At 39.2% G+C, this 11,662-nt stretch overlaps 1 protein-coding gene and 1 pseudogene across 9 annotated transcripts in view; one reads left to right on the top strand and one right to left on the bottom strand.

Moving 5' to 3' along the window:
* LOC113081748 (coiled-coil domain-containing protein 84-like) lies at positions 1 to 5,075 on the top strand (annotated as a pseudogene).
* A 1,190-nt stretch (positions 5,076 to 6,265) lies between these two features.
* The window catches only part of LOC113081670 (rho guanine nucleotide exchange factor 12-like), a 61,783-nt gene continuing 56,386 nt past the window's right edge, over positions 6,266 to 11,662 (bottom strand). For all 9 annotated transcript variants that reach the window (XM_026253694.1, XM_026253701.1, XM_026253707.1 and 6 more), the window contains 12 exons: positions 11,296 to 11,396; positions 11,130 to 11,207; positions 10,968 to 11,043; positions 10,496 to 10,663; positions 10,229 to 10,316; positions 9,808 to 9,885; positions 9,624 to 9,718; positions 9,167 to 9,421; positions 8,772 to 9,002; positions 7,395 to 7,621; positions 6,698 to 6,773; positions 6,266 to 6,598 (listed from right to left, as the gene is read on the bottom strand). In XM_026253694.1, coding sequence (XP_026109479.1) covers positions 6,588 to 6,598; positions 6,698 to 6,773; positions 7,395 to 7,621; positions 8,772 to 9,002; positions 9,167 to 9,421; positions 9,624 to 9,718; positions 9,808 to 9,885; positions 10,229 to 10,316; positions 10,496 to 10,663; positions 10,968 to 11,043; positions 11,130 to 11,207; positions 11,296 to 11,396 — 1,484 coding nt within the window. In that variant the 3' untranslated portion in view covers positions 6,266 to 6,587. The remainder of the gene's footprint in view (positions 6,599 to 6,697; positions 6,774 to 7,394; positions 7,622 to 8,771; positions 9,003 to 9,166; positions 9,422 to 9,623; positions 9,719 to 9,807; positions 9,886 to 10,228; positions 10,317 to 10,495; positions 10,664 to 10,967; positions 11,044 to 11,129; positions 11,208 to 11,295; positions 11,397 to 11,662) is intronic.

Genomic DNA, 11,662 nt, shown 5'->3' with positions numbered 1-11,662 from the left:
ACATAGACAGTGTGTGTTTGGACAACATCACGCTTGTTGCATTCATTCACTAAAGAAACAAACCCCGAAACAGCCAAATGGGCGCGTTTTATTGCTCTATCTGCAGAAAAACAACACATTTATGGGAAAAGCCACCAGAGCAAACTTAAAGTAATTCTCGTCAAATTCGTGGAAAAGGTAAGCGTGCTAATAGGACACTAACGTTAGCTGAAGATGCTGCCACAGTGGCTCCAAATGCGATTTGGACACACAATGATTACGCTTTATTGGTTAACGCATACAATAATAAAACATTAAATAAAGTAAGCATTTTTTGCAGTTCCTTTTAATCAAGTGGTGTCAAAGTGAGAATTGGAGGATGAGTCGATGACCTGTAAATGTTTTTAATGTCGCATGTTTTTCTTGTTTGTAACGTTATAGGTTTTGTTCATAAAAGTTACATTAAGCTGCTTATCTTTTAATCTCCGATATGTTTCTCCTGGTTAAATAAAATTCAGTGGCGTTCACCAAACTAACTATGAACTACGTCAGCTGGTTGACAACCACAAAATGTCATTTATATATGTTTATATGTTTGGTGCCATGAACAGTAATGCCCGTATTTGTTGCTCTTTGTAATAACATTTCTTTATGTTATAACAGGTCAAAAAAGCGCGGCGGACCATTAAAAATCCTCAGGTGGAGAAATCCAGTCCCCATCACGAGGAGCAGTTCTGGTGTTACTGCTGCGCGCTGGAGGTGCAGAAGCACGTGACTAACAGGAACATCAGCGTGCTGTACGGAGGACTGCTGGAGCACGTGAGCTCACATCAGAACCCGTGAGAAACAGCGGAGTTAGCACTTCATACACTCACCGCTTCTCATTTCAGCCCAGAGCACCGGACAAACACACACAAGTTCTGGTGGGACAAGCAGAGCCCAAACTGCGAGAAAATCATAACAGAAGAGGAAACTGAGAGGTCATTGCTTGCTTATTTAAGTTTGGGGACATGGGTGTGTTTCATAATTGCTGTTAAAGTTTGCAGATGTTCTACAAAGAAAGAAATAATTATATGTATACATATATTAGAGGTGGGCATAGATTCATTTTTTAAATCTAGATTAATCTCACTGTAATCTTGGAATTAATCTAGATTAAAATGGATCATTTGAATTCTGCCGAAGGCATTCAGAATATGTGTGCTACCCAAATAAAATAATGACTAAAAGTAAGTCTTTTAGAACGGGTTTCTAAAGCCAGGTGGTGCATTAGACCAGGGGCTCATCTCCTGTTTCCAAAATGCATCACAAAGTGCTTGAGAAAGCTGTAAACTAATTCCACATTGCACAAGGTGCAAACAACCTTACGCCTGTTTCACACATACTCCGTCTGCAGTGCGTATGTGTTTTGTATTTTTTTACACACCCATGTTAACGGATTCAAGCGTTCACGTGGTTGCGGTCCGTCAGTGTGTTCCAGGAGCGGTGCGTCTGCAGCAGTGAAGAGATCGTTCACTTACCGAGTAGCGGACTGAAAACGCGTCCTGTGTGAAAGCACAATGAACATGAGTCCGTGCTGCTTCTGCACCACATAAGCCCCTTTCACACTGCACGTCGGACCCGCAATATTCCCGTAACATTGCCTGGTCGCCTTCTGTGTGAAAGCAACCACGTCCCGGAATTGATTACCGAATCGAATCCGGGTCGGGGACATAGTAACATTGCAGTAATCGATCCGGAACGAGCGCTGTGTGAACAAAAGCCAGATCTAATTCGGTATCGAAGTGATGACGCGCGTTATCGCGCGACTCTTTTACCGGCTGTTTTGAAGCAAGATCAACATTCGCGACGAAAACACATGTGCAAACTGTAATGAAGCAGAGATCAGTTAGTTCCTCACTTTCCGCGCTGACGCAGAGATCGTTTGCTTGCTTCAGTTAAAGTATAACGTGCCAAGTGTTGCCAACTCGTACATTACACGTCACGCGCTGATGTCACGTGTCGTTACGGGATCTTCAGGGGTTGTGTGTGAAAGCACGCACATATACCGGGTCATCACTGGCTGTGTGAAAGTGCCAAATCTAGCGACCAGGGAACAATTACAGGAACACTTTACCCCTGTATTTGCCGGAATGGCAGTGTGAAAGGGGCTATACGTAACGCACAAGGACTGCATACACACTGCAGACGGAGTATGTGTGAAACAGGTGTGCATCTTGTCGAGGTTTGCATTGGGAAGCTTCTTTAAAATAAAAAATTCCCTGAGGCAAACCCGGCGGCTTTAGCTGCGTCCATGTTAGCACGTCACGTTTGATGTGGTAATTTCACAGTAGGCATACACACAGGTTTGAAGACTCGTTCTCGCCCCCTACAGTGCAATTCAGTTATGCAATTCAGGCATACATCCACGCTAAAATATCATGGTGAAAGTCATGCGTAGTATAGACCCAGCTCTCAGCCCAAGTTTGAGAATAGATTAATGGCGATATTTTTTTTTATCGCTTGAGAAGAGTCTCCCATCAACGCAGCATGTTAACGCCTATAACGGCCCACCACTAATATATAAATATATATATATATATATATATATATATATATATATATATTTTTTTTTTTTAGATTCAAGTCTGAGGTTTCCAAGGCTCTGGAACAGTTTGAGGAAAAAGAGGACGTGCTTATTAAACAGGTAAAGACATTTTTACAGATACTATTGGTGGTAATGGATGTTGTTTTACCATATCTAAACATTTCTTCTCTTCTTTCATCCTCAGCAGGTGGCAGTGATCCGATCCCAGGAGCAGCACAGACTGGACGTCCTTCAGTCATTATCAGAGGTTGGTTTTCCTGGGATGCTCCAAGCGTATCCTTATCTCAGCTCTCAGTTAAAATTAAAAAGCTTACAATTATGAATTAAAAATGAATAGGAAATGTTATTTGTGACTCTGTTGCTAGTTAGCCTTTTTTTAAAGCATGTATAAATTATGATGTTTAAAAGACATGGAGTATTCCTGTTGACTTTCCTGAATCAAACTTAGCCTGATCCAGAACTGGTCCAAGCTGCTGAAGTGGACCTGCATGCAGCCAGGTAAAAGAAATGCAAAAATGATGTTATCTGAACACTGTTGCACCGATACCTCTCTCTCTATATCCATTCCAATACACTATTATTCAAAAGTTTAGGGTCAGTAAGATTTTAATTTCTTTCAAGAAATGTAAACTTTCGTTCAGCAAAGATCCATTAAATTGAACAAAAAGTAACGCAGAGACAAATTTATAAAATACATTTATAATGTTCATAAGAACATAAACTTATTTCAAAATATTAAATTCTTGCCGACCCCAGATTTTGTAATAGTTATTGTATTTATTCGGTATGAGAGATATATTGCAGGTGAAAGAGTTTAACAGTAACGACAGTACATTTGTCATACAAGACTCAATTGTAAAAATCTCAATAATAAATGCATAGTTGTGTCCAGATATTTTACTTCTGCTAATACAAGTCAAGGTTTTAATATGCTGGTTCCGGTACTGATAAACAGAAATTACATTTGATTAAATTTCTTCTTCATTATCACAGAATGATCAGATTTATTTTTTCTTCATAATCTGAAACTTAAGAGTTTCTAATGAGTTTTGATGTTTGATAGGAAGTTCTCACAGTCGCTTTATGAAATGGAGGCACAACCCGGGCCGAGCCACGAGGATTTCAGCTCACACAGTCAGTGGAATGAACCAGAACTCGGCTTAACTTTCATTGGTTACCAGGTAATCTTCATAAATCTATAAATGCAACAATTATTGATTAGATTAATAAAGAAGGTCAAGGATCATTTAGGTTTGCTACTCCTATTTGCAGGACTCAGCCAGCAGTGGAAATGTTCATACCGGTGAGTAAAATAGACTTGGTTTGGGTTTATTCTTTGAGAAGATACTGAGCAGATGGTGTTGAACTGTAGGAGCTGTACCGCCGTGGCTTCTTGAGGAGCCTGATGAAGCCTGGAGCAGTGGACAGCAGGACATGGGCCCATCACTTCAGGAGTTCCTCAAGCACAGTGTGTACTCCAATCTCATATTCATACTCTCCGTCTTGGGCTTTTTAAACACTTAAAAGCGATGATTCAATCATTTACGCACCCTCACATCGTTCCAGACCCGTATGAAAGAAAGTTGGTAAATGAGCAGTTTCAGTTCCCATTGACTTCCATTGTATTTTTGTCCATAAATGTAATACTATATAAAAACATACCTGTATTTTTCTTAAAACTGAATCTTATTTTAAACAGAAGTAGTATTAACTTAATATTTTAATGATTTTATATTAAAGCTTGGTTCCATTGACTACAATGTGCTTCCATTTAATAATTTGATGCAAAGCACTCACGGTATTGTGTACATGCATGTTTTTACATTGTACTTATATTTGAAAAATATTGCATGTAAATACATCTGTAATATAATTATACTGTTGACCCACCCTTACACCTATGAACACAAGAATATGAACACAATAAGTACATTATACTTATTTTTGATCTAAGTAAATGGTAGTTAATGTAACGTGGGACCTCTTACCATTTTGATCTCACTATTTATGTATGTTAAGCCAGTTTAAGTAGTCAACCAGGTTTATGTTCATTGCAAGTTGTTTTGCGTATATAACTGTGTATGTTACAAATAAAGAATCTTGAATTACAGACGAGCAAGAGAAGCTCAAGAGCTTCCGCCCAACCGAGTGTGTGCAAACTTTGACCACGGCTCACATACTGATGCCAACTGGCTGCCATCGTTTGGACGTGTGTGGAATAGTGGCAGGCGCTGGCAGTCAAGGTGAGCTCGAACTACTGCACATTAGCAGGTTCATTCACTTCTTGTTCTTATTGACACTTGTTTTTTTTTCACCCTCAGGCATCAGTTCAGAGAAGAGGAGGCAAAAACGAGGGGGAAGAGGGAAGATGTTGGGAAAGCAACAAAGAAGCAAAAAGACCTCAGTAATGGAGAGTTATGAACACTGGATGCCCCACATATATCGGCAGTATGGGAAAGGTGGTGTATGCATTGGCTTTCTCATATTGAGAACTGTTTAAAAGCAAGCTTCAATTTGATGTGTTTCAACTTGTGTATTTCCAAAACAATCATTATGAAGGGCTTTGCACAAGAAATGAACATCACCATTTGCATTTCCAGTTTATTTAATACATTTTGCTACAGATGTTGTGTGATTTCCTTTTTGGTCATAAATCCAAAACCGAATATTCTTCCCACTCTCCTCGAAAGGTAAAGGTGAAAAAATGAAGACATAATGTGCAATATCTTCTTTCCATTTTGAACAATACATCAGTTCATTGAAATTTAATACAATCTTGTCTATTAGAGCTATTTCATGTTCTCAATGGAAAGCCAAGATCATATTAATGTTCAATAATATAATAAAATACCTCAGACGTCTAGACAGAATAATAAAAATACAGATTACATTAATATTAAAGGATACCTTGCAGTCTTTTGTTTTTCTTCTTTTTTTAGTAGTTTCTGTTAAAATAATACATGACTGAATGCTTTAGAACGCAAAAGAAGAAAAGTGTCTCTGTAAGAGATGCAGTGTTGGTCATAACTGTACAATACATTACATTTAAAACTGACCGTTAAGGGTCTTCATGAAGCTTCTTTCTATTTAACTTCATTCTCAAAACCAAGAATATCTGAAAGCTGGATCGGGCCGAGCTGCGCGAAACGTGTCGCATCAGCTCGACCCGACGACATTACGAAAGGTCCGGTCTTCCCTTGGCCGCAAGCCAGAGAAAACACTTTCAGTAGCTTCATTAAATAGCGAATAATGTGGTTTATTAAGAGAGGAGGAATGAGGAGAGACACCACCACCATCATCAGCCCATCCTCAGACCCTTTACCTTCATCATCAGTCAGCAAACATTGCCAGTTCCTCTCTGAGACGTCTCATTTCAGGCTCACGTGACTGATATTCTCCGCACATGCTCTAGCGGTACAGGACTTCAAGCAGAAGTTTTTCACCCCACTCACCACTGTTGTCAAAAGTGGTTTCTACATCATAAAATCACGTATTACACACGCCGTATTGAATTGGAAGTCAGGTCAAAGATCTGTTTAGCTATCTTAGTAAAAATCATGTGACCACTCATGCTGTACTGCCATTGGTTAATATCGACTCTAACGTTATCAAACTTCATGAAGAAATGTCATGCAACCTGGGGAAGTTTTGTAGATCCACTGAGTTGTGTAGTTTACCCTCAAACCTCTTGTTTTTTTCCCCCATCCATCCTGGTTTTGATAGTGACGGAGGTTTGCTGCTGTGTGAATGCAGCTGGTGGAGCGAGAGGTGAGGAAACGTCCTTACATGGCAGTCTTTCTCAAAGTACCAAGACCATGCTGGTGTGCAGATGGACAGAGATTTGGAGTGAGTGATTGGGGTCGTCCTGTATAGTGAGCGTGAACAATAACTCCAGATCTCCTGTCTATTCTGTCTGTCTCTGTCCATGCATGAGCACTGTTTGAAGAGGAGCAGGACTGCAGCAGCCCAGGGTCTCGGTGTCTCCTCCAGTCTCAATAAACCGAAAGAGTGCTCTGCTTAACTAACTTTTATCTGAGAGAGAGAAGGATAAAAGAGAAAGAGAAGTATGAATGAAAGCTCTTAGGGCAGCACACCACCAAACCACAAAAGGTAGAATTAAAAGCGCAGTACCTTTGTTTTCCTCTGTGTCAGTAGCGGTTTCCTCTGATAGCCTTTGGCGTAGCTGATTATACTTGATTTCTGTATCCTGCAAAACAGATTCAAGTATTAATGTTTTTGTGTGTGTGTAAACCGATAAGACGGACTTAAACGAGATAGACACTAAAGTCACTTTAAAAGGTATGAATGTTCTTGCATTAAATCAGTTAAAAAAATTATTTAAATTTAATTTCTATTTTAGGAAAGGGGGCCCTTGCAAGGGAAATATTTATATTGGGGATATAATGATACTATGCCATTATTTTACATAAGTTAAACAATTGGAAGTCAAAAGCATTAAAATGTTTTCTGGACAATATTTACTGTAATTACAGCATATATTTCTTTCTTTTTGTTCCTATTATTGGAATAATAAAATTTTCAATAATTTTTTTTTTTTTTTTTAGCTCTTTTCACAATAAATTCCAAATACCCGAACAGCCAGCAAGCGCAACGAGAGATTTAATATAGAAAAAACTTACTTCTGAGAAACAGTCCACAGCCCCATTTGTAAGCATATGCCATTAAGTTTTGACGTAATAAAATTATATAATATTATTCATAACTCGTATAATTCAACAAAACTAAAGCATTATATACATTCAAATAATTTTTGGTCATTGTCCCTAATAAAACTGGTCACAGATAGACAAATATACAAACACGTCACCTTCAGATGCTGCAGGTCGGCCTGTAGTAGACGTATGTGTGTCATGATCCGTCTGTTGAGGTTTGGTCCTCTGCTGCTCTGAGAGGAGGAAGACAGGAGCTTCTTCAAGTCAATGCCTGAGTCTCCCCCGGCCACTGGCTCCCCGCTGCTGCCCTGCACCTCATCATCTGTGCTGCTCTCGCCTGAGCCGCCACACACCTCCAGCACCATGTAACTGCCTGCGGAGACTGACACGAACCAGAGGAAGACTTACTAGACTGAAACTGTGGTGTATATGTAGTGTAAAAGTAGGGTTCATCCAAATACACATACTGCCCTAATATATATTTTTTCAATGATCTGAAACATGTGACACATTTCAAAGCAACTTATATAATGCAATTAACGTCCAGCATGTAAAGCACAAATTTGTGGTACATGAGCACTACTAGATTCCAGGATTTTTCTGCATATAATGGACTTCAATGGAGATCACCGGGCTGAAGGTCCAAACTGAAGTTTCAGTGCAGCTTCAAAGGGCTCTTCACGATCCAAGCCGAGGAATAAAGTTCTTATCTAGTGAAACGATCGGTCATTTAAAAAAAAAAGTATAATATATATGTGTATATATATATATATATATATATACACGTGTATATATAAACATGTAATGTATGTATATATATATACATATATATATATATATATATATATATATATATATATACACATACATATATCTGTCATTATATGATATATATAATAGCTCGACTCACTAGCTCTTGACGTTCGTCTGCAAATTCATACATTACGTAGTCACGATGGAAAGTTCACACATAGGCGAAAAACTCCATCTCATTTTCTCCAACTTCAGAATCGTCGGAAATTACCTTTTTTTGCCAAGGGCATTTGACTTTCTTTGCGTGTTCACTTTGTAATCACTGGGTCGTTACTTCCGCCTGCATCTTAGTGACCATTCCAACATGACTATGTAATGCACAAAGTCGAGCTAGTGCAAGATGAGCATTTGTGGTTAAAAAGTATGTACATTTTTATCTTTTTAAGAAAATGACAAATTGTTTCACTAGATAAGACACTTATTCCTTGGCTGGGATCTAGTAAAGCCCTTTGTAGCTTCACAGTAATTGCAGTTTTGACCTTTAGCACGTTGAGTCTCATTGAGTCATAATATGGAAAGAAATCTGGGAATGTTTTCCTCAAAAACCTGAATTTTTTGCGAATTAAGAAAGAAAAGACCTGGGGGTATAGTAAATTATCAGGGAATTTTTACTCCAGAAGTGAACTAATCCTTTCATTCGTAACAGTCTAAACATAGTGTTAAGAAAGAAAATGACCATTTCCTGATGACTTGATAAAAATCAAAACACCACAACACACCACAATCCTCAGAGGTCTCAAAGAAGCCTGTGTCTCCGGAGGGCAGTTCCTGTGCGTTCTCTGCCCTGTCTGAGCCGTTCGCAACAGTGGAGCTGATCGCAGTGCTGTCCTCTGATCCCTGCTGAGAGCCAGTCCTAGCCACATCTTCCTGCTGCTCTCGTCTTTCACCATCTCTGTCTGTGTCCTCCTGACTGGACATATGGTTGATCAGGAGCTGCCTCAAAGTTGCCACTAAAAAAAAATAATAATAAATGAGTGGACAAATGGACAGACTAGGAGGCTTACAGTGAATCCAAGACTGTTGGACTTCAGTAGATGTCCCTACCTGTATGATTTTTCAGTGTATTAGCAGAGATACAGCTCTTAGCAGGACTACAGTCATGTCTTCTACTCACGTGTTCTGAGAGCTTCGTCAGCTCGGAGTGGCTGGAGCTCAAAGGCCTCGGCCTCGTCCTCGTCTATGGCGATGCCCAGCCTCGAGCGCTGCTTCAGGAATATCAGTCGATCGGTCACATCGGCCGCCTCGAACGCTTCATCATCCTCAGCTTGATCCTGTAGTGAATTTTCTTCTTCATCCTCCTCATCAGATTTGGTCTCAAATGGGTTGGTGCTACATGGTGGGGTCGGCATGACCTCAGTGCAATCTTTTTCTACAGAAATACACAGAAAAACTTGAGTCATGCAAATATTTTGAAAGATATTTTTGAGGACGGACACCGGACGTGTTGCCAGTCCCATGCTATATCAGTTGAACAACTACTCTGTATGAATTAACCACTTTATTGCCAGACTATTATTATGGTATCAGTTTTATATTTACTCTCAAAAAATACAAGAAAGAAACAAGTTTACCTGGAGGCTGAATGCTCACTAAAGAAATAGGCTCAGAGTCTTTGTTTAGTTTCTGAACACCAGAGTTCATCAACTCGACCGCTTCCCGTTCCCCACTGCAAAACATTTCATATGTTTAACATCACCTTACAGCTTATAAAACACTTCTCTCATATTATAAATGATATAGAAACATTAAACTCACTCAGTCTGAGGCAGTGGAATGATGTTGAGTAGTTTGGTCTTCATGCAATCTGCTCTTTGTGTTATCAGACACTGCCACCTATTGATTGGAAATCCAAACAAACATTGCAAGTAGTAAACAGAAACCGAAATATGTTGAAATGCTAAAATTAATTGAAAAAATTAGTTTAGAAATAATAATAATAAAAGGAAAGCTATATGGGAACACATAAAAAATTAAATGCTACAATATTTTATAAACTAAAAATAACACTATAATATAAATAATTAAATAAAACTCAATTAAACAACAAAAAAAAACTATTAAATAAACATTCATCCACTATTAATTCTGTTTTAGAGGTACATTTTGTTCACTTTTAATAACCGAACACTCTAAAAGCAGATCAAATGGAACTATGGGTAAAGAATGCAGCACTCACGTCTTTTGCTCAGACACAGTCTGGGCCATTAGTTCATAGATCTGGGCTCCATTATCAGACATAGAGATCACAAAGAATGACCTGTTGTCTGCAAAGCATTCAGACAACAATATTAGTTCAAATTACTCTTGAATATACTTTGTTTCCATCAAGAAGCAAATAAACACCTTTTATACATACATCATGAGGTTTTTGACAAATGTATGATCGGACACATTTTTCCCCCACTCAGTCTATCCTGTTTTTAAAAGCAGTGCTTCTTCTTACCGGTGGCGACGGAGCGCACCATCACAGTGCTGAGTTTGATGATGGGGCTGAAGATGTGTTTGGTCTCAGCGGTGCCCGCCAGATTCTTACTGTGGCATTTTAAGATTAGCTTCTCATCTTGTCTTTGAAGTAGCACCAATATATCCTCCAGCAGCAATGTGTACAGCTCTGGAAACACACACCACATCATATGAAACCATTTCGCAATAATATAGCATTAGATTTTATATAACACACTTTTGCAGCATTTAATTTGTGCCCCGATGTCAACTTATAATGTCAGTCGTGGTTTCTTGCACCAAACACAGTCATAATTTAGTTTCTCATGACCATTTCCGCCTCAGAATTAAACGGTCTGTTTTGGGAATGCATCTTTAAGAGATAATTAAGCAAATAATATAATAATGATCTAAAAGTCAGTTCTCTAATATGAGTTTGGGCCACGGTGAATTCTGTGACGAGCCACACCCACCAATCGTTTTGTCTTTGTTGACCTTCCAGGACAGCGGTCCCTCATGCACCATCTTCCTCTTAGTCAAGTCCAGGTTCTAGATGGAGAGTAAAATCCATGTTGTTTATAATAAGCGGTCAGTTACAGGTTAATTATAAATCGATTTCAAATACGAGGTCTCACCTTAAACTCGGCGATCATGGGGTTCTCGCTCTGTTTCAGTGAGGACAGGTCCAGTCGTCTCTGGTAGTCCTCCAGCCTCTGGGGGCAGCAGAGGATCAGAGATCAGGTCAGCATGTTTTAGATTAGCACTGATCTGCGGTCAGGTCCCACTGTGGTATTGACTCACCTGTTTGTTCTCAGCTTCCTTCACCTCCTGGTTGACGTGAGTCAGAATATTTCGGCAGCATTCGCCAGCCTGTTTCACTTTCCTTCTCTCCTCAGGATCCTCTGCGGGCAAAAACCAGCAGTCAATCATTCACAGGTTACAGACTAACCCCACTCACAAATATTACATATTTACTGTACCCGATCACAACTGTCTGATTCAATTGTGAGAATACAGAGATCTATTATAGGTTCTTAAGATATCTCTAAGGATTGGATTAGATTACGATTCAGGGGGATGCGATGTGATGATAAAACGATTATCAATGCTTCCTGACAGATCTATTTTAACATATTAGGTGTCTTAAGACATAATTGACTGTCTACAT

This window comes from Carassius auratus, chromosome 5, assembly GCF_003368295.1.
Source record: "Carassius auratus strain Wakin chromosome 5, ASM336829v1, whole genome shotgun sequence".
NCBI classification, from domain to species: Eukaryota; Metazoa; Chordata; class Actinopteri; order Cypriniformes; family Cyprinidae; genus Carassius; species Carassius auratus.
This window is presented reverse-complemented; position numbering and strand designations above follow the sequence as displayed.